The sequence below is a fragment of the Ostrinia furnacalis genome, unplaced genomic scaffold (assembly GCF_004193835.3).
Source record: "Ostrinia furnacalis isolate ACB-3 unplaced genomic scaffold, ASM419383v2 OfSCF0635, whole genome shotgun sequence".
Taxonomy (NCBI): domain Eukaryota; kingdom Metazoa; phylum Arthropoda; class Insecta; order Lepidoptera; family Crambidae; genus Ostrinia; species Ostrinia furnacalis.
The window spans coordinates 276,693-304,210 of record NW_021130874.1 but is presented as its reverse complement, the minus strand read 5'-3'; the positions used below and the strand labels follow the sequence as shown (position 1 = coordinate 304,210).

General features: G+C 34.1%; 2 protein-coding genes across 4 annotated transcripts in view; one reads left to right on the top strand and one right to left on the bottom strand.

The window, feature by feature from the left end:
* Nucleotides 1–27,518, top strand: part of LOC114366504 (DNA-directed RNA polymerase II subunit RPB1) — a 38,166-nt gene that overhangs the window by 8,732 nt on the left and 1,916 nt on the right. For all 3 annotated transcript variants that reach the window (XM_028323392.1, XM_028323394.1, XM_028323393.1), the window contains exon 3: nucleotides 27,096–27,261. In XM_028323392.1, coding sequence (XP_028179193.1) covers nucleotides 27,096–27,261 — 166 coding nt within the window. The remainder of the gene's footprint in view (nucleotides 1–27,095; nucleotides 27,262–27,518) is intronic.
* On the bottom strand, nucleotides 19,964–20,767 carry LOC114366509 (cuticle protein CP14.6-like). Its single transcript, XM_028323400.1, has 2 exons — nucleotides 20,670–20,767; nucleotides 19,964–20,409 (listed from the first exon to the last, which is right to left on the bottom strand). Exons 1-2 carry the CDS (start codon nucleotides 20,676–20,678, stop codon nucleotides 20,077–20,079), a joined length of 342 nt encoding a protein of 113 aa, XP_028179201.1. The 5' UTR covers nucleotides 20,679–20,767; the 3' UTR covers nucleotides 19,964–20,076.

Sequence of the window (27,518 nt, the reverse complement as noted above, 5' to 3'; positions counted from 1 at the left end):
TCAAATTACCCATGACATAATTTAAAATTAATGACGCGTAGTGAAAACTAAACAACCTTCCGAATCATTAAGAATAAATCGGCAAATTGAATTTAGATTCATTACGGCCTCGGCCTCCAACCTCAATTAATCTTGGATTTATTCGAACAATCGTAAATATTTGCTGTAATTGGATCCAATTAATCGCACTTGTTTTGCAGCTTTACCAAACAATAGACGGTTAAAAACCTCGATCACATGGTGTACGACGACACATCAAGCTAGACACTGTGCATCCTATGTAGTTGTAATAGGTATTATTTTTCAATAAAATGTATAGTCTGGTGTGCTGTTCACTGTACACATTCTTGAATCGCTTTAATGCATTGTTGTCCAACTTCCTACCAAATAAGATCAGTTTAATTGAAGTTTATCAACCCTACTTATCATGTAATTTGAAAAATCATAGGAAAACAGTGCATACCTACATTTGAAAGCAAAACAACCCTTTATAAAAACATGGAAGCCAAAAGAGCTGCAATAGTCTAGTTTCCTAAAAAAAACTTTTAGTCCGTCAATTATATTATCAAAAAATATTGGAGACGTATTTTGTCAATCAAACAAGTAAGATTATGGAGAATGATATGTGGAAGTTCCGCGTGACGTCACTAAGTGCTACACTTTTATGCACTCCTTGACGTCACTATTGTCGCGTAAGTCAAGAATATGTCTTAATAGTGTTGGAAGTCCGAAAGGCCTAACACCTTGCAAAAACAATGCGCATTCTTGTACAAATTGTTAACAATGGGAGCGAGTTGCTTTCTGTGTAGAGTGCCTCTGTCGTTCCACACACGAGGATTTCCTTTATAGCCTTTCCACCATGGCATGGGTTAATACCCATGGAAATCCGTTAATTTCAAGAATAAATTGTGATTTGTTAAAGGTTGGATATATACGACATTTATTTTTCCCTCGCCGTAGATGACACTCGAAATCATCGACAAAATACTGAAAGACAACTTAGCCCTGCACTACTTAGTATAAGGTCTCTACTCTCTTCCTGTTCATTTCATGTGTATTTCGAAACAAATACTAATTAATGACTACCTTAAACTGTCCATTAAATCTAGCATTGAGCCATTTACCCAATATCCTTTAAAAGGAGCTTATTAGGTAATAAGAAAACTTGTCAAGAGATTCTACTTTCAATATTATGTGCGTGTGTCGTATTTCTCATTTATTTGGCCATTAATTGCGTAACTGTTTTATGATGGTTAAAAAAAATACATGATGACCAAGGAAAAAAGGTGGGCGAGCTTGCTAATCCATATATTAAAGACATGCAATTTAAAGTTAAATTGACAATATAGGTAAAACGTATGCTTGTAACAAGATTAAAAACTGTTAAAAACCTCTTATAAAAGTCCAAAAATCATTTTGTACCATATTTCGTAACCTGTTACTAAAATTGTTTTGTACCTATATTTCATAATGTTATGTAGCAAATTAATGTAGATAGTAGCTTATCATTTTGATAAGGGAAAGTGACTTCTTCAGTAGCATACTAATAACATTATGTTTCATTGATGCAACATTACTTACTATGTACCTACTATTTGTATCACTTTGTCACAACAGGTACTTACTCTCTACATTTTTAAAGCTCAGCTGAAAACCTGTCAAAAGCACAGTAAAGTTCGATGTACACGTTGTTACGTGACACAATCACGAGCCCAAACGATCGAGTCAGGTTTAATCGATTTCACTTGTGCCTATATCCGCAAGATTACACGATTGCGACAAATACCTATTAGGTAACCCGTAGGACTGTCTCCTAATCACATTCGACATGGCTATCGATTACTAAGGACAAGCGATGCTATTACTTTTCGTTTCGAATAGGTACAACTCTAACATCTAACTAACGTAGAAATAAAATAATACACTCAAATCGATAAATTATAACATAGTAGACATACACACATGTAGACATACACACATGTAGAGGTAGCGTAAACGTAAAATCTCATTATTGATGCAATGAAAGAATTAATTAGAATAAAAAGCTTTCACCCTAATTAACTTGATGTTATAGTAACAAAACTCACCTAGATCTTAATTTAACATTAAGAAATAATTACCAGTCATTGCTTTATATCCGTTTAAAAATCAATTAACGTCCAGCTATCATTTCCATTGTTTGTTAATCTAACCAAACTTAAAGACTTTTTCTTATTTTATTTCAGCTTTATAATATCGATCGTGTGCTGTAGCCTAACCCTACCTATCTACTAGAAACATTAACATATGAATTAAAGGTCTTGACTTGATAGACTAGGAAACTATTTCAACGCGTACGAAGTTAGAGGCCAGCTAGTTAAAATAAATAGGTAAGGAATACTGCGCTCAGAATTGAACTGGCAGCTCGTTGAGACAAAGGCGAATGTAGAGCAAGTTACTAGACTACCAGCTAAGGCTTGCATAACACTCGGCCGTTTCCTTAAGGGCTGTGAGTTTAAACTCAACGAAGTTCTAGAATAATTGCACTTTTCGTATCCTAACACTTTTTTTTTATTAATATCTGAGCATTTACCTACCAGTGGACTTTTCTTTGCATACTTTCCTGTATTTTACTTAAAATATTATGAAGAGAATTGCAAAGGACTTCCTAAAATAATACTTACTTTAAATCATTTTACATAACATTGTGTAATTTACTAACGTACTATATTTATTTATACATAACGTTTCTACCCACGGCTTTTCTTACGTAGTTTTCTAATTAGGTTTCTTCGAGTAGTTTTTCCCAATTTTCTCTTCATAAACCGCTTCTTATTTTCTTCTCGATAGCCTATTTAGTCCAGCTCACTTAGTATTGCACTATTTACACATAACACGATTTGTTTTTATTTAAAAATACAAATTTATTTATTTAGTATATTAAATTAAATGGTTTTTCAAGTCGCAGCCCTAGCAGTGCGGCGCGGGCGCACTGCCGACTCCGCTCTCACGTTGACCATTAGGATACACCTACTAATTTCACGTAAACTTGTATCCATGGGCGTCTATTGCACTGACCTAGTTGCAAAACACCATTTTATTAGAGTTCCGTAACTCAAAATTTTCAACGAAATAGTCCAGGAGCTAATGACACTTTTTTCTTAGTATTGTTTTGTTTTTCATGGTTTAGTGGACGTAACTAGTTGTCGCGTCGCTGCTTACTTTGAAACCTAAGGTCAATAAGTTCAAGGCTCTAACAGCAAACGAATTTTGACACAATGTAGAAGTTGCCTCTGTCATCTGTTAACGATATCGATTTTTCTCTTGAAAAATACAAACACAATCATCATCTTATTTATAATAATATCCTCAATGATTAATATTAATGTCCTTTCTCCTCCCAATGCAAAACGTCATCATTATTTTTGATAAATGTCATCTCAGTTACCTCATCTCTAAACCAGTTATCAATAGTTGATAACTGCATTTTAGTAATATCCTCGAAAAAAATACGTTCTTATGTTACTTCTAATAGGTGCGATATTACATCAAACTTTTTAAGTCTGATAAACATGAACTAAATGGACATTTAGCGATATTATAGGTAGCGAAATACGTCTGTACAAATCCAGTTAATGCAGTAGTTAATAATAAAGTTCTTTACATTTTTTTTTCGATTTTCCCTTGTTGTGTATGCCATTTTAAATAAATAATAGACAAATAAAGTGTGCGTAATGCCTAATTAAGCAAATACTTATGATATAAATGTAATAATATGTATAAACGTGTGAACACATGAACTCTCGCGCTTTCATTTCCTCTATGTTGAATGGCTGTCAGCGTTCATTTTGTTCATGGTATGAAATCTCACAAAAAGCAGCGACTTGAGTGAAACGTCTTGCAATGCAACAGGCAAATTTTCTCATGGCCACGACTTTTTTTAAATGAAATTCGTTAGAATGGGTACGCAGATTGTGAACGCATTGCGAAACTTTATTCACTTGTTGTTCCGTTACAAATTTTAAAGAAAATTGTAACTGGAATTAATATTTAAAAATATAGGTTATTTCTGGAAGGGTTTGAACGTTATTTATAAGTTAATTATTTTTAATTATTTGTTATCATAATAAATAAAACCAGTCGATTTCGTTTTAATTTCTGCTAAATAAACTTCATCGGCAAACTTCATTGGAACATAAAATCTATACTAATATTATAAATGCGAAAGTAACTCTCTCTGTCTGTCTGTCTCGCTTTCACGCCTAAACCACTGAACCGATTTTGATGAAATTTGGCATAGAGATAGTTCGAGTCCCGGGAAAGGACATAGGATAGTTTTATCCCGGTTTTTGAAACAGAGACGTGCGCGATAAAGTTTTTCTGTGACAGACAAAATTCCACGCGGGGGAAGCCGCGGGCGGAAAGCTAGTAAGAAATAAAGCCTTTCAAGTTTTTTCCGACCAAGACTTAGACCGAAAATACCAAGTATTTTCCCGGCCCATTACAATGGTGTGTACGTAATAATTATGTCGAATCGTTACCAGTCTTCCTTGTCCTCGTTTTATTTTTCACATAGAAGCATTAAAAACAAATGATCACCTGTAAAGCACATTTTGTTCACAGCAGCAATTACTTACTAGATATACTTGTAAACAATAGCCAATGGCTATTCATTAAGAATCAGCCGTGGGAAACAATCAGATATGTTGTCCGGCATGGAGCTTGCAATTAGTCGACAAATCCGATTTCCATGGCCTGATACTGATACCTAAAGACTCTACAGTAAAATAAAGCTTACACAGCGTGTACAGACATCTTTGAATTTTATTAATCAACATTGATTAATGTGTTCAAATTAAACGTTTAATTACTCACAGTTTTAACAAGATTGCACAATAAATCTTTAAAACAATTTTCCCCCGTTATTACTTACTGTAAAGAGGTTTATCAGTTGTTAATATTGTAGAAAGCATTGAGGGAGGCCTATGTTCAGCAGTGGACGTCCTATGGCTGAGATGATGATGATGATGAATATTGTAAGTTTAAAGGACTAAGTACTTACTGCGGTACTTTGCATTATTTGACGTTGCATATTATTTTTCTGTGTGATTTTCCCTATAACGATACTTAGTCCGCCAATATTCCGATGACACAAAACTCACCACACTAAATGTTGACTTGGTATTTCCATTCATAGTGTATTTAGGAAAACATATACAACTTCCTAAACACATTTGAAATCACAACCCTGCTAATAATTTACAAATTATGACATCGACAAAAGCACTTTTTCATTCATTCAAACTTAAGATTTACTTTATAGAGTTCAATTCCCATGCCTTTGATTGCATTTTGTTCTGTTTAAGTCATGGCTTAGATCGAAATCAACATTAAGGAGTGTTCTATCGCACCTTATCAATATAGTTAGTGACTCATTTTAATCTGGGTTGACTTCATAAATAATATTAAAAGCAGGGTCAAATCAGATCCGGCTGTCCAGAATGTTAAAACCAGACTTTTTGACATACAACCTTGTCAACAGACAAGTTGCATATGAATATATTATGGGTGCTAGCGTGTTACGGGAGTTGTAGGGGAGACCGAGAAGAGTTGTGACAATGTCGATTTTTGTTAACCTATTAACTTATCAGCGAGCTCGCAACAGCGCGTATTTGTTAACTAAAAAACGCGCACTGTTCGCTAGTTTATGTATTTCAGTATCATCGCGAAAGCTTTGAATGAAACGTGTTTTAATGAACTTACGTAAAAAAATACGAATGCATAAGTATAGATACTGATATTATATTAACAGATCTAGTTTATCATCAAATGGTAATTTAAAAACCTGTCGCATAAATTTATAACTTTATGTATTTTAAGTGTATCAGTTATATCAATTTACATTTAAGTGCATTGATCATGAATCACTCAGAAAATCAATAATAACAACACGTGTTGGAGTTGAACTACTACACAATATTATATGTCTTAGGTATCTTTATTACTTTCTTTCTTTGAACTCCTGTCTCAATTATATTATAAGGTCAGAATATTGCAAAGTAGACTTGGAATTTAACTGTCTACAGGTAGTGAATAAAATAAATAAATCTTATCTATTAAATGTCTTTGAATCAAAAACTTGGTTACTTAAAAGTGTGTCTGAATTCTCGAAAATAAACCAATGACATTGGCCTTGCCTATCTTTTAATCTTTGCACTATCTGCGTTTGCTACTCGTAGAAGCGCGACCTCTCATATGCATACGTAATCTTTGCCCGTAGGCATGTAGGTATAGCCTGACCAGGAACATAAAAACCCTGGCATAGAGGCGCTTCAATTGCATTTGATAGTGCAACACTGAGTACAGTCGTACATGTGTTACATTAATAGGCTAAATTTATGTATCAGGATTCAGGATTACGGGCTAATTTGATATTTTCATAAATGAACGAAAAATATTATTAAAGGTAACCAGGTTTAAATAAATTAAATGAAACCATCAATCGAGCTAGNAGTATTAACCCTTAACCACCTACCTGCGGTCTCGGAGACCGCAACGATTTTTCAAATTCAAATATTTTCGCGTGTGAGTAGTGTGCGACAAAGCGCGTTCATGTACCTTTTCTACACACCACTCGGTGTCGCGCTAGCGCTCGGCGAGTGTGTACGTGCGCGCGTTTGACCAGGGTAAGTAAAATAAATTCGCCAGCGGTCTCCGTGACCGCACGTAGGTGGTTGTGTGACTTTTTATTATTACTGTTTTAGAATCAAAATGAGTAAAAATTACGAAAATATTGTAAGATGGCTTCAGCAAAAAATCTCGGACGACGATGACCTTTCTGGCGGCGATTGCAGCGACGTCGAACCTGATGAAACCGATCAAGAGCAGGCTGAAGAGAGTGGATCTAAATCTGAAATTGAGGGTGACGACGACGAAAATGATGATGATGATGACTTGTACTTCGTAAAATATGCTTTACGTGTCATCCAAAAAAGAAACGCAAAACGGCTTACCCATGTGTCGTGTGTAAAGTACTTATTTGTTTGGAGTGTTCGCAAAAAATGTGTTGTTACTGCCGCGAAAAAATGCAAAAGTTGAGGCTTTGCAATTTTGTTATATTTTTTATTTTTTGTTTAGTTTTTTTATTTGATTTTATTTTTAGTTTATTTAAATTATTAGAAATAAGAAAAATAAGTGAAAAATTTAAGTATTTTAGAATAATGATCTCATTTTCTTAGTATAGTTATTTTTGGTGCCTTCTTCGGTAATTCATAGATATTATTCCATTTTTATAAAACTTTTGCTAATTTTTGACGCTTAAATCAAGCAAATAGGTATAGACATGCATTTTATTTAACCGAACTTTAATTTCTTATCATAGATCCCAAAATAATCGCAATAATTTATTAGCGGTCTCTGTGACCGCACGTAGGTGGTTAAAGGACAGAAATAGGTGCTAGGTGGTTAAGGGTTAAAGTTACATTCACTACTTTTAGTCTTGAACAGAGTAAAATTTGTCTTGACAAACACACAAATCTCGTAAATGTATATACACGGGATAGTTAACAAGTTCGATGCCTTGAAAATGGGTCTACATGACGTTAGACTGTCCACGTTGTAGATTGCCCTGATACATTGTTTTTGGGATTTGAAAACTTGATTTATATGACTCGATGTCTTAGGTATCTTTATTACTTGGAACTCCTGTATTAATATTATTATGAGGTCCGAATATTGCAAAGTAGACTTGGAATTTAACTGTCTACAGGTAGTGAATAAAATAAATAAATCTTATCTATTAAATGTCTTTGAATCAAAAACTTGGTTACTTAAAAGTGTGTCTGAATTCTCGAAAATAAACCAATGACATTGGCCTTGCCTATCTTTTAATCTTTGCACTATCTGCGTTTGCTACTCGTAGAAGCGCGACCTCTCATATGCATACGTAATGTTTGCCCGTAGGCATGTAGGTAATTTACACAAACGTTGCTCTTGAAAGCAAATTGTCATCCCTATATAAATTACATAAATTGAAAGCTATGACCGTCACACAGGTCTACATTAAGTCATGAGTAAGTACAATTTAAGTACAAAATTGCACAATTATTATTTAAATATTGGTGAATTTAAAACTATGCTAGGACTGAACAAATTACATCACCTCGAGGTTTATACCATTTTGTCATTTGTTTATTACTGATTTCCGATGTTTTAACCAGATCTAATTAAAACATGTTTAATTAAAAATATAGCTTCTATTTTAATTTATAGGTAGAAAAGCTAATTTTCACCGCTTATTTAATGTCTAATATCATTAAGCTGTGCTAATAGTCTGTCAGTCACTTATTAGGCAAAGTCTCTTAGATTGACCTCGTGTAAATGGACCATAAGACCCCAAGAGCACAAGAAACCATCTTAAACTGGTACTCTGACAACTTAGAGAGTAAAAGAATGTTCTGCAAGGTCGCCCACTTGCATTGCGATCATTGTTATACTAGATTAATGGTTTAGATAATCATTACAATACAATACATGACTCCCTTGAAATAATTATGCAGTGTGTAGCCCATTTTTATAGATTCATCAAACTATTAATTTAGTTGAATTTATTAAAAATAACGTTTCACAATAATTGCTAATGTTTATTACTTCAAATTAAAGTCTGTTTAAATGAATGATACAACTTTGTACATTGGCGATTAAAGATGGATGTCGCGAACATAACACATTTACGGATACTAGAGTAATTTAAAAACGTCGGTACATCAAATACAATTTCTTATGTAGTTATTTGTAATAGGTGCGATATTGTAACAAAAATGTTCAGTCTGATGTACAGTCGCGGAATGAAAAGGTTCGTCACCTTAGTGTCGGTTTTCGCTTGCACTAGGTACTGTAAGAGTCAAAGCTGCCAACATAACCGTGCATGAAACAGTGCTGCTAACATTTAAATAAATATGACGTTTGCTAACGAATAAGGTTTTGCTTGTTTATTTTTCTATCCCATCAGTGCAATGTCACAAAATGTAGTTTTTTTTTATTTAATAGATAATGGCAGGTTGAACCAACAAGAAGGTTTTAGTTTATCAATCATAATAATCTTCTTGACAAGTTAAATCGTCCAAACAACTTTGATCTGAATAATTTTGAACTTTACTGACGAACTGTTAAAGATTATTTTCTCTAACTCGAGATTATTCTGTAACATAGTTTCAAAAGGCAATATGTGCTCGCGATTCGTTGAAGGAATCAATTTGAAAACTGACGAACCTTTTCATTCTGTGACTGTACTATCGACTGTATTAAAAACATTCTTGTATATTTTCTAATAACAACGACGAACATCGAAATGACTGTATCCAAGGGTTACCTTATTACTCACGAAACCATAAAACAATAGGTTCTCCTTCAATTTATCTTTGCATGAAACCTCTATAATTATTAGGACAGCAACTTTTTTAATGGCGGCTGCCATGCCTGCCATAGACAAGCTGTCAAGGCCCGACTCCGGCGCATGATGACCACCGTGACGCGATGACGAATGGACGCTTAAGTGGTGGTAATAGACTGGTAGTTAAAATTGTCTTGCGCTATTAAAATAATGTCACCGGCAATTAAGGTTTGTTATAAATAGTTCGTGTTAAATAGGGCATGGTAAGACCTTGCCACAAGGTGCTCTGAAAAGAAGAAACTGCTTTTTAACTGCATTGGGATTCGGTCTTGCATTGCATGCAATGCTTGGTTTAATGTTATTTAATTATTTTTTGTTACATATGCTTCACTAACCTGTCTGACCAGGCAGCGTACCAATTCCTATTGTCGCTGCAAATTTTCGTCCATTTGCTACTAAATGACCTGTGAATAACTTTTGAAAATATACCTGAATAGTGTATTTTCGTGGCTTTTTGCACAAATAGATTATTTTCTACAATTTTCAGTCCGTCCTGCAGTTCTTGCGTAAAAAAGTAGCAAACTCTATCAATCTAAGCTTCGCGATAATAATAGATTTATTTTATTCCTATTAGGTAAATAAGTAGGTTTAAAGTTTCACCTCGATAGGTATTAATAAAAGCAAGCTAAGTTCAGCCAAGGATCGCACACAATGCATTATTTACTCAAGGTCTACGCCAAAATACCCACGTTCAATCAGAACGGCATGACAGATGCAATTTACTTGCGCCCACAAATGCGTTTGCTATACATGTACAGTCACGGAATGAAAAGGTTCGTCAGTTTTCAAATTGATTCCTTCAACGAATCGCGAGCTCATATTACCTTTTGAAACTATGTTACAGAATAATCTCGAGTAAGAGAAAATAATCTTTAACTGTTCGTCAGTAAAGTTCAAAATTATTCAGATCAAAGTTGTTTGACGATTTATCTTCTCAAGAAGATAAAACTAAAACCTTCTTGTTGGTTCAACCTGCCATTATTATTTCTATTAAATAAAAAAAACTATTGTCAATTGGTCAATGTCATCATTGCATTTCACTGATGGGATAGAAAAATAAACAAGCAAAACCTTATTCGTTAGCAAACGTCATATTTATTTAAATGTTAGCAGCACTGTTTCTTGCACTGGTATGTTGGCAGGTTTGACTCTTACAGTACCTAGTGCAAGCGAAAACCGACACTAAGGTGACGAACCTTTTCATTCCGCGACTGTACATGCCCATAGAACGTTGTTTATACCTACCTATATAAAATCGTACACACTACACACTTTCCCATTACAACTCTATGTATAAGTACTGTCCAGTTATTCCTTTTGCTTTACCATGAGTTTGCTCGTGAATTTTCTACATTTCATTTTAAAAATCTAATACGGACTGTAATTTATTCACAGGCAATTATTAATAGGTACTAAATAATCATAATTATCATTACATAAGCTATGAAAATTAAACTCATGGTATAAAAAGAGGATAATAAGCACCTACAAATACGTAAATGATGGTTCGATTGTTTGCAAATGTCTATAGCGTCTTCATTAGAGTATTGATTAATTAACGATTTGCATTCACAATCGTAGTTACGCGTTGCTAGCATTAACTTTTACTATGATATGATTTAGGTAACACATTAGGATATTAATCTACCAAATATCTAACAAACAAAACAATGTAGCATTTTTTACTATGTAAGTTGCTGGCGATAAAATCCAAAAGTATTTATTTCCGACGCTAAACAATGTCAGATGATAATGGTCGCGTAACGAATTCGCACATGTTTTGTTAGCACGCCCACTGCAACACATGGCGCTACGATAACAAACAATAAAGGTACATATACACAGTATACAGCACATCTGATCAAGCTAACTATGCCATTATATAGTTGTAGTAAGTGGGATTTTACAATAAAAACGTAAGTATCCTGCTGTTCACTGTACAATAATTTACAAATGGGACAATGTGTTGGTATCAATGCAACGATATTATCATGGTTATTTTAGGGTTTCGATATAATCTGAAACTAGTGTTTACAAAGAGCTTAAAGCTGTACCATTTATAATAAATTATAATAATAATATTGTATAGTTAGTGTCTGATAACTTTCCGTTTTAGTAAATTAGTAGGTACGAAAATATGCGCTTCCTAAATTACATGTTTTCAGCGTTTGATTTAAATGGGTTCGTGAGAAAACTAATTCATGAAGCATAAAAAGTTACACCTAGAATATTTAAGCAAGTTTTTTTTGTTTATGAGACTGATTTATTTATTAAAAACACCGTTGAAGATGACAATGTTATCACAGATTTACGAGTTAGAGGCCTTAAAACAGTCAACAATAGGTACAATAATTTAATAAGCACCTTACAGCTTCTCAACTCCAGCCATCTGCACTCAAGGCTCACGAGTGAGAAGTTCTCAGTGAGGCCGGTAACTGGCCTCAATGTCAATGCACAAAACTAATCGGTACATCACACATCACGATCAAGTCTTTAGCGAGACAAATAACACTAATTGTCAGTTAGCCTTGAATTTTATCAGGCACTTACTTTATTCATGATTCAGTGCTTTCACATTAACTTAAAGCTTTCATGTCATCATAATAATATGATAATGTAGAGTTGTAGAGTCAGAAATTCTTACTTAAAAGTTTTATGACATTACCATAAGCTTTTAGGCGTCCTAGGAGTAGAATAATGATGGTATTTTATGAGCATTTTTTTGTCTATATATATAAAAATGAAACCCGTTTCGCGTTGTCACGGCATCACGTGTGAACGGCTGAACCGATTTCGATAATTCTTTTTTTTAAATGTTTGTGGAAGTCCAAGGATGGTTCTTACGGAAAAAAATATTAAGAAAATCTCTACGCTAAGGCGGTACGAAGTTCGCCGGGTCAGCTAGTACTAAATAAGAAAACTTTTTATGTCAAATAAATTGATAAATAACCGACAATAATACAATAAAAATATCGGTCTATAAATACATCTAATTTTACGCCGTTGGTTCTATATTTTGATCATAACGATCTGTCATTTATCTCGAGTTATTTACAGCTCTAGTTTTATAACTATACTACGAGTATTTCTTCATTTTGTGATTTATTAACCAATAGTAAGTACCGCGGTTGCACACACTACGTCGCGGTGTTTCTAAATTGTAATGGCAGTAATATAATATCGTGGTCTAATTGGAGCAGGCAGTAATTTCGCCTTGCAATATTCGTATACTACTAAGTCGTGACTATCACTATTTAATACGACTAGATACTATCTGCAATATTTTATGTTATTGTTACAATCATTTCATTTGCTAACCCACTCTAGCGTAGAGAGTTATTCCGGTATAGATTTTGAAGCATGCGTGTAATTGGTTACACGCTTCCCCAATCATTAAGCGATAAATTATAATTTAATAGAATAGGTTACCCAAGAAACTCAAATGTACGCTTCATTTATCGATGTTTTGCAGTAGATTTAAATCTATCACAGGCCAGAGCATAAACATTAAGATACATGTTGTAGATACCTTTTGGTCGGCCGTTTGGTGTAGTGGTTCGAAACGGACTACTATTCCGGAGGTTGTGGGTTCGATTCCCGCACAGTACAAACATTTGTGTGCATGAACATATTTGTTTGTATTGGACTGGGTGTTTTCTATGTATAATATGTATGTATTTACAAAAAAAAAAAAGTATTTAAGTATGTTTATATCCGTTGTCTAGTACCCATAGTACAAGCTTTGCTTAGTTTGGGACTAGAAGCGCAGTGTAAAATGTCCAAGGATATTTATTATTATTATTATACCGATGTGTCATTCCACCTAATCCAGCAGACGTACAATGGTATTGCATGACGAATTTAGTTGCTATGATGGATTTTTAACGAGCGTCTAATTGAATTAGTAAACCGGTAACGTTCCGGCTCGTCTAGTAAAAGGTGGCGTGCAAAATGTCAGGTGTGGATCACCGTACAAGAAAGTACGGTCAGCACATCAAGATGAACTCTTAGGCATACTTATGTGCTTGTAATACGTGCGATTTTGCAATGAAAATATAGTCTGATACGTTGTGAATTGTACCATCGCGCATCGAGCAAGTTACCGAAACAGGCTGCGCAACCGGGATGTGAGGAAGGACCACTTTCACTCGAGTTCGGGATTCCTCAACAACCTCTTTTTATATCACTATTAATACTTTCGATTTCTACAAATCACTTATAAGGCTCTCGATTTCACTGGCTTAATCACTCTAAGTTTCCTAATCCCTTTTTTCATCAGCACTAGCTTATGTTTTAGTTAAATGTGGACCACAGAATCTTCTCGTATAACCTTGACAATTTTAAAGTAAAAAAATACACAGGAATAATCAGAAAACGAACAGCGTCCAAAAATAATAAATAATTAGCACATGATTTTAAAAATATAACCATTTTTCCAGTACATCTGTAAAAAATCGCCGGTTACACGATTATCCAACTTAAGTATTATCTTGTGACTGCGCTTGCGTGAATCCATCAGCAAGTAATTTGTTACATTTAATAAAGATGTAATGTAGAGACGAAATTATTTTGACCTCAATCAAACGTAATCGATCTACTTGAGGAACCGAAATCGATAAGAGGACGAGATAATTGCATTAGATAACGATTTATCGTTGTTTTGGCTACTTGTTTTTAGAGAAAGCGCATGGATTTTTCGGCACATGCCGATGTGTCGCAGTTCAGTTGTGTAACATGTTGTGTAACAGTTCACATGTATGGACTTCCGATAGGACATGTCGGCTTAACTAATGCTTTGTTTTGGTGCGGCTCGACCGCTCTGTGGCAGATTTGAATTGCCGCTAACCAGACCATAGAGAATTACGTGTGCTAGATGCATCTGATGGAAATACACGGTCATTTGAACAAAGTCCTGGATCCTACTTCCTAAGCTACGGGGCGAACATCGAAACAAAAAGCACTACTCCTTATAAAAAAAGTCGGTTTAATCTGTCTGGGGTATTGTCTACATAAATCACCCAGGAAATATTATTTAATAAGTATAGCATAATTATTAACCCTTTCATTTTAGTACTGTGCGTGGTGCAGGTGTGTTTATTTGGGATACCAGTTCAATTCTGCTGTATTAAAATATGCGGTGAGAAATCAATAAGAGCGTTACGAGTCTAATAGGCAAACTTATTACTTATAGCAGAGATATAACAACTCCAAATCGAGTTTGCAATCACACCGACCATAATACGATGATGAATAATCCCAATTATTTCCTCATCGCACTTTTAAGGCTTAATACTCTCGTTTAAAAACCTGTTACTGTTACCATTTTATTACGAAACGCAATTATTGTCCAAATAACTTAAGCGATCATGAGTCTTATACACAGGCACGTTCACATTTGTTACATAAAATAAGGCGAACCAGAAATTAGCAAATTGGAACGAACTGCAACAAAAACTATAGCTGGCAGGTGCACCAGGCCGGATATCAGTTTCTGTAGAATTAGGTTCAGGCATGTAACATGCTCTATAATTACAGTTTTCCTTGTGTATTTGAAAGTAAATTCTTTATTCTGGGTCTTATTTGAAAGTTCCCTAGGAGCTCTGACCATGAAGCAGGATTGTTTTGACTTTTAATAAACTATGATTAAATAGATAAACACTTATCTATATCTATACTAATATTATAAAGAGGAAAGATTTGTACCTATTTTTGTATGTTTGTAATGAAAAGGCTCAAAAACCACTGAACGGATTTTGATGAAACTTTACAGTATTATTGTTAATAATCCAGAATAACATATAGGCTATAATTTATGACGATCTGTGACAAACGAAATTTCACGCGTGCGAAGCCGCGGGCTAATAAAAATAAATTCCACCGATATTATGGAACTAGTTTACTAACTGTGCTAGAAATAAATCAAATAAAATGCAAGGAATTATTGCTGGAATATTTATTCACTTTCTAGTAATAACTATAACAAACGTTAGTACCTACACAGTGCACTTACATAGGTTAAATAATCAACAAACCGATTAATCAGCTACAGTATACAAGATGCACATTTTTCCAGTATACTTATAAATATTTATTTTGATATTAACGACTTAGTATTCACTTATTGACCTTATTGTAGCTTTAAGGCTTGGTATTTCTGCTAAAGTAGGTATTTCACGCTGTCAAAATCTGCGCGCGCAATTCTTCGCCGAAGACAGCGCGCCAAAGAGCTCTCGCGGCTACACAGTATAGAAATACGCAGTTTAGAAATACGCAGTTGGTTAGGTTAGGTTGACTTCNGCCTTAAACACAAAATCACTTTAAACTTTTAAATCCACAAAATAAAACTAATAATCACCTTCAAAAACATCTTGTTTACTTGTACAGATTCTATTGATTTACTATACTCGACCAACAATTTTAATAATAATTTACTTCAATATTAAGGACTTAAGTACTGCATATTATTCTATAAGCTCTGATTCTTCAGATTTAAAGTGTATCTTATTCATTAGCAGGTAATATTATTATTCTGTGGTAATACAGACGATTTTCCAAGACAAAGTTGTCCAATGGACTGTTGACTTTACCTTTATTTACATCAATATTGATGCGCTAATCTTAATATTTCATTAACGATTTTAATTTTAGCATACCTTCCGGAGAAATCTAATTTAAGTAGGTTTTGTATATTAACGTGTGACATGGCATAACGTAGTCTGGTAGTATCATCCGCCTATTGCGAATATCGCCATAAATATTAGCTTAACATTTCATTATATTAATTTCTAATTCATTAAAACTAGATTTTTATAAGTAACTTTACGACAGCCTAAGTAACTTTTTTTTTGCAAAAGCCCTGAAAATAAATTAACAACAGAGTTTTTCATAACTAAATAAGCAATCAATTATGAAATAGGGAAGTCGGCATTATATTTTTATAACTCTACAGACGAAATATAATTTTATGGTACAGTACAAAAAGTAAATAGAAATTATTATTATTTATTATGTGGGTACGGTCTTAATGATTGTTGAGACCACTTTTTTTAATTCTGCGATACGGTCAAAGTCCTTAGCCGGTAATAAATACGAACTTAATTACCAATTAAAATGTCCTCTCTGAGGCTTGCGGCGCCATTACGTCATGGCTTTCGTCGCGTGAGAACCTTCCCGCAGAACGCGCGCATCACTTTCATTGTTAACGGGGAATTTTAATGCTGCGAACACAATGCCATTATCAACACGCGCGAACTTTGATGCGAACATTCGTGCGAATGTTTATTTTTATTGCGAATTTCAGAAAAGCGTCGATTAAATCATAGGTCAAAATTATAATCATATTTTTACTGATTTTTACAATGTTATAGTTCTATAAAACTTTGTTCAAGGGTTTTTGTCAAAATTCTACATCATCTTTATTGCAATAGATTAACTTCATTTGTAGATCCATCTATCTGTACCATAAATCAAACAAGTTATTTAAACTTGATATTTAAACGATTAGAATTGATATATTAAGTTATAAAATTTAACTGTCAATAACTCTTCGTTTACTACAAGATACTCGTCTATTATATTATAGTCCGATTTTTAATTCGACGGAATTCTGACAGCTGTCATTTTTTGACAATTCAGATGTAATAAGCCTTTTTTGCTTTGAATTATTAATAAATAATATGAAATGAAATTTCATCAAGTACAACTTACAAGAATGAACTATTGTTTGTTGTGTCAATTCAATGTACATTAATTATTATTTACATTTTAGAGTTTAAATAGAAAAAAACGTGTTAACACAGTAAAACAACATATTATCATTTACGAAAATATGTATTGATCATCAATCATCATTATTGTCGTCATAATCAACTTGGATTATAAAATTGGCATCTTGTTAAATTGGTTATTTTATGAACCTAAGATTTTATTAACAAAAGGATTTTCATAAAAAAGGTTTGTAACCAGGGAGTCCAGTAATAGAAAAATAATTTCCCAATTTTTTTTGTAACTTCAAAAATATGATAATAAAAATTCAAATAACCATTTTGAAATGATCAGTACATTTTTAAGCCTTAGTTTTTCAAGTGAAACCTTAAATTCAAGAAAGGGTTATTTTTTAATTTGTGAAAATGCTCTCCATTCATAATGGGAATGTTTTAATGTTGACAACACTTCTGAAATGTCAAAATTCCGTCGAATTAAAAATCAGAGCTTTAATTAATTTATTATAGGCACGTAATGTGTCATGTAAAAAAGAATTAGTTGGAAGTATGATACAACCTACATCATGACATGTGGAATAATTACTGCGATTGTGGTAATATAACAATATAACGTGGATGGTTCATAAAAAGATCTGATCAATAAATTTAATCACGGCAAATGTAATAAAAATATTTATAGGCTACGTAACAACTTGATAAGAACATTTATTTAATTGAGTAAAATTAAAACGTTACAGATTTATTGGCAAAAATAATAGTAACACTAACTTTTATACGATAAGCACTCGGTTTAAAATTGCTATGCAATGCGAGCTCTATCTTGCGACTTGCTATGTCAGAAATGCATTTAAAATAAAGATAAACTCTAACAATACATTCAAAGTACTCCCGTGAACTGCATTCAAGTACAGTTATAATAAAGACATTAGTGCGGTACACATGGCAAGGAATGTCACCGGCGAACGCAAGCGTCTACACACCAATGCATCTAATGACCTCTCTTAAAGAATAACGCGAACTTATTGTTACACCAAAACAGCTTTTATACTTAGACAAAATGGACGGAATGTATAAAGCAGCTTTTAAGAAAAAAGCTTCCTAACAATGCCTAATAGTTTCGAAATTATCACTTTAGAAAATGCATCCAAAGTAAGTATCGGTAATATTTTTCAAAGATGACGGTATTTTCCAGATCTTGTTATTTAGATCATAAATATTATTTTGATAACAATATGACGCATAAATAAAATTTGTTTACATGAATGTTTTTAAAATAAAATAAAAATCTGGGCTTATTTACTTGAACAACTGGTTCTTAAAGGAATGTTGCATTAATACATATTGAATAATACGAAGAACACTTAATGTTGGAAGTGTTGGAACCTACTAACCTAGATCATTACGAAATTAATGTAAGATTCGTCGTTGCTTGCTCGTTCAGACTTATAGTTTTGTAAGCACACCAATAAGAATTAGGAATAGAGGCTAAACTAAAAATAGATCTAATTGAGTTCGTTCACTAGATTTAACTTACATGTCTTCGTTATTTAAAAGAAAAAAGTAATGAACTGGTCATGATCTACATCTGTAGGCGCCGAGTTTGGTTCTTATTAGGAACGTAAATTACTCTGATAAAGCTTGACATACAAGGACAGCATTAAACGCGCAATGCGGATTTGTCCCCTAGCCCACACACCTTGCCCACGCCCAGCTCAGGCTAACCAACTACTGTAGAACCCTACGTACAGCCACGATACCTTCAGTGCGAATATCCACCCAATTATCCATGGATAGAGTCATCGCCCACTCACATAAACCACTGCTGATCTCATATCTCGCTCGACAATCCTGTCACAATAACAATTATTCAATAGATTGATATTTTAATTGTACCTTGATATCCATGAGTTTTAATCAACCTTAAAAAATGGTGGCAAAAAATTTAGACATCATGCGGAAGTTTCATTTCCCATCTATAGCGCAAATCCTTTATGTGTGGGATTATTTCTTGTATGACTGATTGCCATTTTCGTGTTGGCAATTACAGCTAATTGCATATTTTTTCTGAAACCGTTTTTATTGATGCTGTTGCGTATATATCACACAATAATACAATATTTGTCTAGAAATGTGTTACGTACGCGATGTAGGGTCGTTGATGACAGTTTTGACCCTAATGCGTATTTCGCCAGGCGAGTCGGGTGTGGGCGTTGCTTGCACAAACGTGATACCATCGGTTCCAGGACTAATATGCGTCCATTTACGGTCAACGTCGCGCCACCATAGTCGCGAATGTGAATCACATAGCTGATAGCGTCACAGTTCGTGACTAAATCGGACTAAGGAAAATAAACATTGTTTTTGGGTTGGTCCACTCATGCTTTATCTTAGAAAAGTTAGAAGCCCATTAAGCCGCTTAGTTTTTTATGTAAAGTGATTCAGGGCCAATTAAGACGATTATTTAAGATCTACTACTTACCTAAATATGAATGAAAAAGGCACCCTTTTTCATACTTGAATACCTGGTAATGGTAATGGGAAGTAGGTACATTAGTAATAAATAAATAGAGATGTTACCAATGATGTTACAAATTTTTTACCACAGAATGAACTGACTTTGTGATCTTCAAATTAGATACATAGGACTTCACTTTGCAAGGCGATAAAAGATAGAGTCGCAAATCACTCATATCACACAAAATTCTATGTTAATGTCAGTTTACTTCATATTATTTTAAAAATTACAATTTCCACTGGCGTAGACTTGAAAACGTTTACAACATTCTATGAAAATAATGAAACATGTGTGTACAGTAACATGAATAAATAATTTATTTTTACAAAACGTTTCTCCTTGGCTGTTCGCGTTCACAACTTTTGCAGTAGTATATTGAGTTTGACATGATGCAATCAAGTTATATCTTATGCAGCTGTGTCCACTGGGAGGTGAGCGCCTTCTACGCGCATTCCATCAAGTCCTGCGCTGTACTTGGTGACGTATGTCTTGCCGTCATCGCCTATGAACGAGGTTTCTCCCTCGACCACAAGTACGTGCGCCCCATTCGAGGTTGGGACTAGGCGACCTCTCTCGGAGACGATGGTCCCCTCAGCGGTGACGTATCTCAGCGCATACTGGCCGAACTCGTCGTGCACTTCTTCGTGCTGGACCGCTGGTAAAGCTCGCCTCGCCGCAGTGGCTGTGGAGGTGCTGGGCGCGGCTGAGGCAGCTGCGATGAGGCATACGGCTACTATGAACTGGGAATAAAAAAGATCATTAGTATTTTGTCAGATTTACTTACATTCTTTTAATAAATTATTGAAAGTGAACCACCAGGCAGTTCTTCCCTAAATGACGCCGGTTGGATACCTTTATAACACTATTTCAATCTCTATAATCATTAATAACAGTAACTTCTTTGATGTGATCGGCTATGTAGGTATTTTGAACTTTATTTAAATTTTACTAAATAATTTAATTAAGAAAATTACACGATGTTAAAATTTAAAATACTTACCAGCTTCATTTTTATTTTTATAGCTACTAACGTTTTGTTCTCAATAATATAATAAATTGACTGAATTATTAGATCAAAAATCCAACGTTATATAGAACAATTCCCGGACGTTTATATTTAATGACAAAATAGTATAAGGTTACGTAGGTTCACTAATACTTACTCTGTAATGAAAAATTGCAACATTTATGAGTAAGTTACACCTAAGTGCTAATTAGATGCCTTGGATGCAATTGCACGTCATGACAATTACGATTAAATCCTCCAACCAGAGTGCAGCTGATGTACATAATTATAGGTATGCTTATGTCATGATTATCTAAACGTATGTATAGCACCTGAACAGATACTGCACAGATTTAACAATTTAAGTAAGTACATAATGTCTATTACCTAGGCACAGTAGTGGAAGCTCTACTAATCGTGGAGCTCCATAACTGATATGATAACATCATCATCATCATCAACAGCCCTTTACAGTCCACTGCTAGACTATGAGCCTCCTCCACTATAGTGGAGGGTTTTGCCATAATCCCCACGCTTGGCAGGCGAGTTGGAGATCGCAGTTTAAAAGATTGATGTTTTTCAGAAAGCGCTGCTGCCGGTTCTCTGTTTGATGTGAACTTAGTCCCTAGTTTTGCCTCTTACGACCCGTGGGAAGAATAGGGGTTGGTGACAAATGTTTTCTTTTTTGTTTATGCATAACAAGGCAGGTATTTGACCACATTGTNTTGGTGACAAATGTATTCTACTCTGCCGTCACCACACGGCTATATGATAACATAAACTTATTCTATTCTAATACATAGGTAGTAAAAGTTTATGTAACAGGATTGCTGATGATTAGTTGAAGTATAAAAGTAAATATTTACAGAAATCCAGTCACTTTTAAAGATAGTTGTACGTTTTCTTACCTTTCACTACTGATTACTCATAGAGTTTAGACAGACAGGAAAACAACATGTTACAGGAGAAAGTTACAGATACATTATTCAGAATCGTTTACATTAATATAATCGTTACGATTCTTTTCCTATATTATCTTATCTAACGCACAAACTATGAAGGAAATAGTGTTTGTATTGAGTATTAGATATCCTAATACCTAACCCAGAAAATTATGCAGAACCGGAATAATTAATATTAATTGCTCTCGGCGGGAGTCGACCCCGCAAGCAGCTGGCCCAGACAAGGTGGCCATAATTTCGTGTAAAATTAACAGATTTCTTAACGAGCTCCTGTTATACTTCTGGTGCATTTAGTCATTTCATAAGTTATAATGACATTTATGTAGGTACTTACGGCATTCCTAAGAACTAATCGCCTAATCGTTTAATTGAAAACAATAAGGTTAAATTGCATCACCTAACTTTGACCGTAACTATAACGATAACCGGTGTATTTTGTATGGAGTTTGATAGATTTTAGTAGTCACGGCTACAAAATGGTACTGATAAATCTAAATTACAAATGATGGTTAAATTTTAAACAAAGGACACTGAAAACATGGCAGACATTTTTACAGGTCACAATTTTATATTCTTTTGAAAATAATTCAGTTTAATTACAAATACGAGTGCATCGTTTGAGCCGTCGTCACGTCTTATTACATAACACAAGTTAATCAGGAATGACAAGGGTTGTTCAATGTATTCTAATTTCTAACATAGCAGTCATCAATCGCATGTCAACTTTCGCTGTAGGCACAACAATAATTAGAATACATTTAGCATGTAAAACGACAGCATATCAGACTACACATTGTTGTTGAAATATAGCACCTATTACAAGTATATAAAAGACCACAGTGTTAAACTTATTATGCCATCAACCAAGTAGTACCTACGTATCCTTTTAAGGATATATTATGCCACCGATACTCATGAATACCAAGGACGTTTACCATACTTTGGGGTATTACGTGCGTACTTTGTACTTGTAGATGTACCTATGTTTTTCTTTTTCAGTATACATTACCATATAATTTAAAAAACATTTTTTTAAGTAACATAAAGATTTATACGTATAAAATTTTATGGTTTAAGATCTTTATTCTCATTAAGAATTACAAAAATTCGCTTACTATGGGAACATAATACAAACATAATGGTATTCATAGAAAGTCTTCAAAAATACGTTCTGGATTTAGATAAAAATAGCAATTCGTTACTTGCATCCAGAAATATCAGTAGGTATTAGACACAATTTCAGCCCTCCCCAAAGTATTATCTTGAACACTTATTACAACAGAACGACTTAATTACGAGTGATTGTATAGAAGCGATACAGATTGTATGTAATTACAAGAAAAATTAAATGATGGCCCAACGTATTGTGAACCTCTCTCCGCGCTTTACTTCACTTCCTACAATTCCCTGGCATCTTGTGTCGTAATCCGTTAAATACTGAGGCTGGATTGCACCATATTACTTTACCTTTGACAAACGTCAAAAATCTGTCAAACTCCATGCAAAAAGCACCGGTTATTGTTAAAGTTACCGTTAACGTTAGGAGGTGCAACTCAGCCTGAGTCTTCTAAAATACGGAAAATGTGAAATAAATAAAGATATTTGGAGAGATTGAGAAAGCTTTCATAATTCCGACGTATCCATCTCGGTTTACAATAATTATGATGATGATAACAGAAAAGTAGGCTAGCAAACACCACTTACCTATTCCTTGCTGATTGTATAAATGTAGGTAACCGCTAACTAAGACTGCTTAGTTGTACGCTAGATTATTTTAATACCTATTTATAAAATCGTTTTGATTATAATCTACAAGATATTATTTATTACAACATGAAGCACTTGTCTTTTCATAAAAGGAAGGGTACTTTATTTGGATTTTATGCAATGGTAATGTTGACCTTAAATCCTAGAAAGATTGAAATGAAGTTATGCGGATCACTCAAGAACAAGTAGTTTTACAATTATGTGATAAGATATGGGCCACCTGGTACTGGACCGACCGCTGGTGGTAAATTACTGAACATTGATCTTTGAATCTTGATCAAAAAATTATAGTTGAGTCGGAGATAGGTACCACACTGTTGAACATAAATGGATATGAGCGAAACAAAGTACGATACTCAATCAGTCATATTTTATTTGTTACTATGAGTTTTTCAGGAAAACCAGTCACCTCCATAAAAAAACGGAAAAACCGAATCAGCAGTTGAAGGGTATTTGTATGCAAATATGTGTGTGCTCTACAGCTATTTCAATGTGATGGAAATCACATACTATTGTCTATCAGTTACTCATCAGCTGAGGACAATGAATATTTAAATACGTTTGCAAAACGGTATGAAAACATTATTTTCAGTGTCAGTATTAAATGTTTCCTTTTCAAATAAGTGAAGCTGAAAGATATGGAAAGTTTCCGTTATTCTCGAAAATGGTTCTTAAAATGATACAAATAAACCTAAAAACTAGTCTAAGGACAGTGAACACGCATACGCACTCGGTGCTTATGGTCACCTATGATGATGGTGATTGTTCATGTTTGTTCTTACACTAAAAGCATTTCAAGTAAGCACAACTAGTACACAAGCGCACTCTGAAGTATCAACAGAACATAATAGTTCACCTTACAAACGTTCTGCAGGCTTCATTTTGGCATTCGAACACGTCTACGCGTTTCTTTATTGTTACTGAATTACAATACCTAGCTACATACCTATTTAATTATGCTTATACTTACTTATCCGAATTAATATTTGTTTACTCATACATCCGATCTTTTTCATGATTGTCAGTCCGTATTACACACTGTAATTACGCCTAGTGTTTTTCTAAGCCCGTATTTTGTTTGACATTTCCGCGTAGTTCCTTTGCTGTCTGCCCACGTCCCGCTCCCGAGGTTGTGAAGCACCAACATGTAATGCTAATACGCCTATAATAATTGTTATTCCATGAGAACGCAATGACAGAATTCATTAAACAACTAAGGTTACCGCTGTCTGTCACTACATTTCCTCTTCGATTAGGTGATATCGTTTAACGAAGAAAACAGCTTGTAATCGTCTGTGAAATGAGTTACCTAAATAATGATCCAGTTCCAGTGTCTATACAAAACTTTATTCGCCAAGTTTTACGAACTCAAAATTATGTATCACTGGATATTTACATTATAAATAACAGCAATTTTTACATTACTCGTATAATCAATAAGGATTTCAGAAAATTAAAAGATCTTTAACCACTGCGAGGAAGCTGAAAAATCCTAAGGCTGAGTTGCACCATTTTAATTTAATTTTAACAAAAGTCAAGTCTGTCAAGCCCACAAAAAGTTAATTTTGAAGTTGGGGTAGTTACGGTGCGAAAACGGAGTAAGCTGTTTGTGAAAATTTTGTAAAGTCTAACACTGAAAAAATACCGTAATTTTAGGATCAGATGATGGCAGTCAACTTTTTTAAAAACTCTGCCAGAGTAATGTAACATATCGTAGGCCTACGCGCTTTGTTGCTAAATCACGGCCTTCGGGGCTCAGTTAACATCTATTGTTCAGCAAATTGGCGATTCTGCCTCTAATTCGTGGCAAATCTATTGTTTCACACACCAACCCCGTTTACGGTAATGCACATCGCGAGGCTGACATCTCGGTAAAAACAACACGTTCCGAGTTCATAAAACCACCAATGACATTTCTGACAAATCATGACAACATGCAAACACGCACACAAATCAATAGTTTTTACAGACATGCAAAGGACGTGGAACTTGCAATTGTTTACAAAATAACATGCTTCAATCCACACGAATGATGTCACTAATTTATTTTATTAACTTCGAGTGCCTACTTAAAATGAAATAAAATAAAAATATTATGTAGGTATTTTATATTCAATGTACCATTTAATTCGCAGTGACGTTTTGATTCGATTAACGTTTATTACGAGGATTCGGCTGCAGATCAGTGTATCTTTGTTTAAATTATTACTAAAGAGTATAATAGAGACATCAGCAATTAGGCTAACTGAAAAGCGACCTATAGTGATTCTAGAAACTTAATTTTAATTTGTCTGAATAAGTACCTACTTGTATTTTGTCCTGAAAAGCCGATCAATAACACTAACTACATAATGTAAAGATCTGTTCATATGATGGATTGTATAAAGCATTATCTCGAATAATCTTCGAATTAAGAAAATTAATTACGTAAGTACTTAAATAACTTAAGATCTAGTCACATTGAGTATTATATTATTACTACAATAAAGTCACTAATGCTTCTCATTTATTAGCGCCTTCGCGTATGTAATCCTTGAATCTACTACCAAAGGTACAGTCAAGAACAAAAATAAATAATTGAGATATTAGAAAAAGACACCTAGCTAGGTATAACAAACTACAAAACATTCAGCTGTCTAAAAGCTTTCGTTAGGGATCTCTATCCACCTGAAGATGTAAAATGACCTGATGATGATGAATTTTCATAAAGAAATGCAGAAAAATTGTACACTCTTTAACATCCACCTATTTTTGTCAGTATCTTCAAAGTTAAGTAACCAATAGTAAAAATACATAATGCAACTTGCAGCTTCCAATCGGTTAACCTGGAAATTATCGGGTCTATATTCAGCAGGGGACGTCCTGCTGACGATGAAAAATACATGTGATTCGGCGTCCTACGTTTTCCTACTCGTATTTTGAACAAAAGACTGTACTCATACTACCTAAATAGCTCTTTCAAACAATCCTGACTCCCACACATGAGTGTCATGCAATTCATGAATCTAACACACTAATCAACTACAGCAGACCTTGCATTAGGTGTACTTGTAAGTTTAATGATATAAGCCTAAGTTATGATAGCTTATTATTACTGTAATAATAGCTTGTCAATAGAAGAACCAGTCGCAATAGTTTATAATACATAAGTAAATAAATCAGTTCAAATTTCGGAAAATTAAGGCTTTAACACTGACAAAAATGTTGATAAGATCTAGATTTTTGACAGTGTTAAAGCGTTTATGTTTAATTCTAGATAGGAAGTTAGATTAGTTATTGTAGGTTTTGTTAATTATGTTGTTGTGTAAAATAAACATGGCCGGAAACATATGAGACTATAATTTTTGTTGCAATATCGTACTGGGTACAACTTAATTAGTTGCCACAGTGAAGCTCGATACGCCATCAAAATGAAGTAAATACCTAGGACTAGTTCTGTTTTGTTACCTCGATTCAAAACCAAATCTGTAAAGTCANTAATGATATAGTTTCGCTCACGTGAAACTATGTATCATTAAGTAGGTTTATTTATGTAAATCTAATAATTAAACAATACCTAATACTGTAAAAGTTCAGTAGTTTCCTCTTCAAAGAAAGCTCCATCCAACCTCGCAAACTTTCTCATTAATAAATATTAGTAGGATGCATTGTTTGCAACTTTACTTGACGAACTTCTTCGCAATTTTTACAGGTATGCGCGTGCGGCGCGTTGGCAGCACTCGACGGCTACAGTCCGCAGCAGGACCCCGACCAGTTCCACATTCAGACTGATGAAGACGATGAGCGGTACTTCCTCTACCAGACCCACAACGGACAGTACCGAAAGGAGAGGCGGCTGAAAGACGGCTCTGTAGTCGGTCAGTATAGTATACACTCTTCTCATTAATACAGTGAGAAGAAATTATATTATTTATAAATTAATTCGTTAGTATAAATAGTTTTCTTCTTTAAATGTGTAAGTATTTTTTATGACTGTAGGTAACGTAATGCACCGATATATAAATAGCACACTTATTTTCAAGAATTAGATTGATCAAAACCTACTCTCGTATCAAACCTCTCATGTTTGGTGCATGATTATAGACTGGTTACAGATAAAATTTGTAAAGCAGAT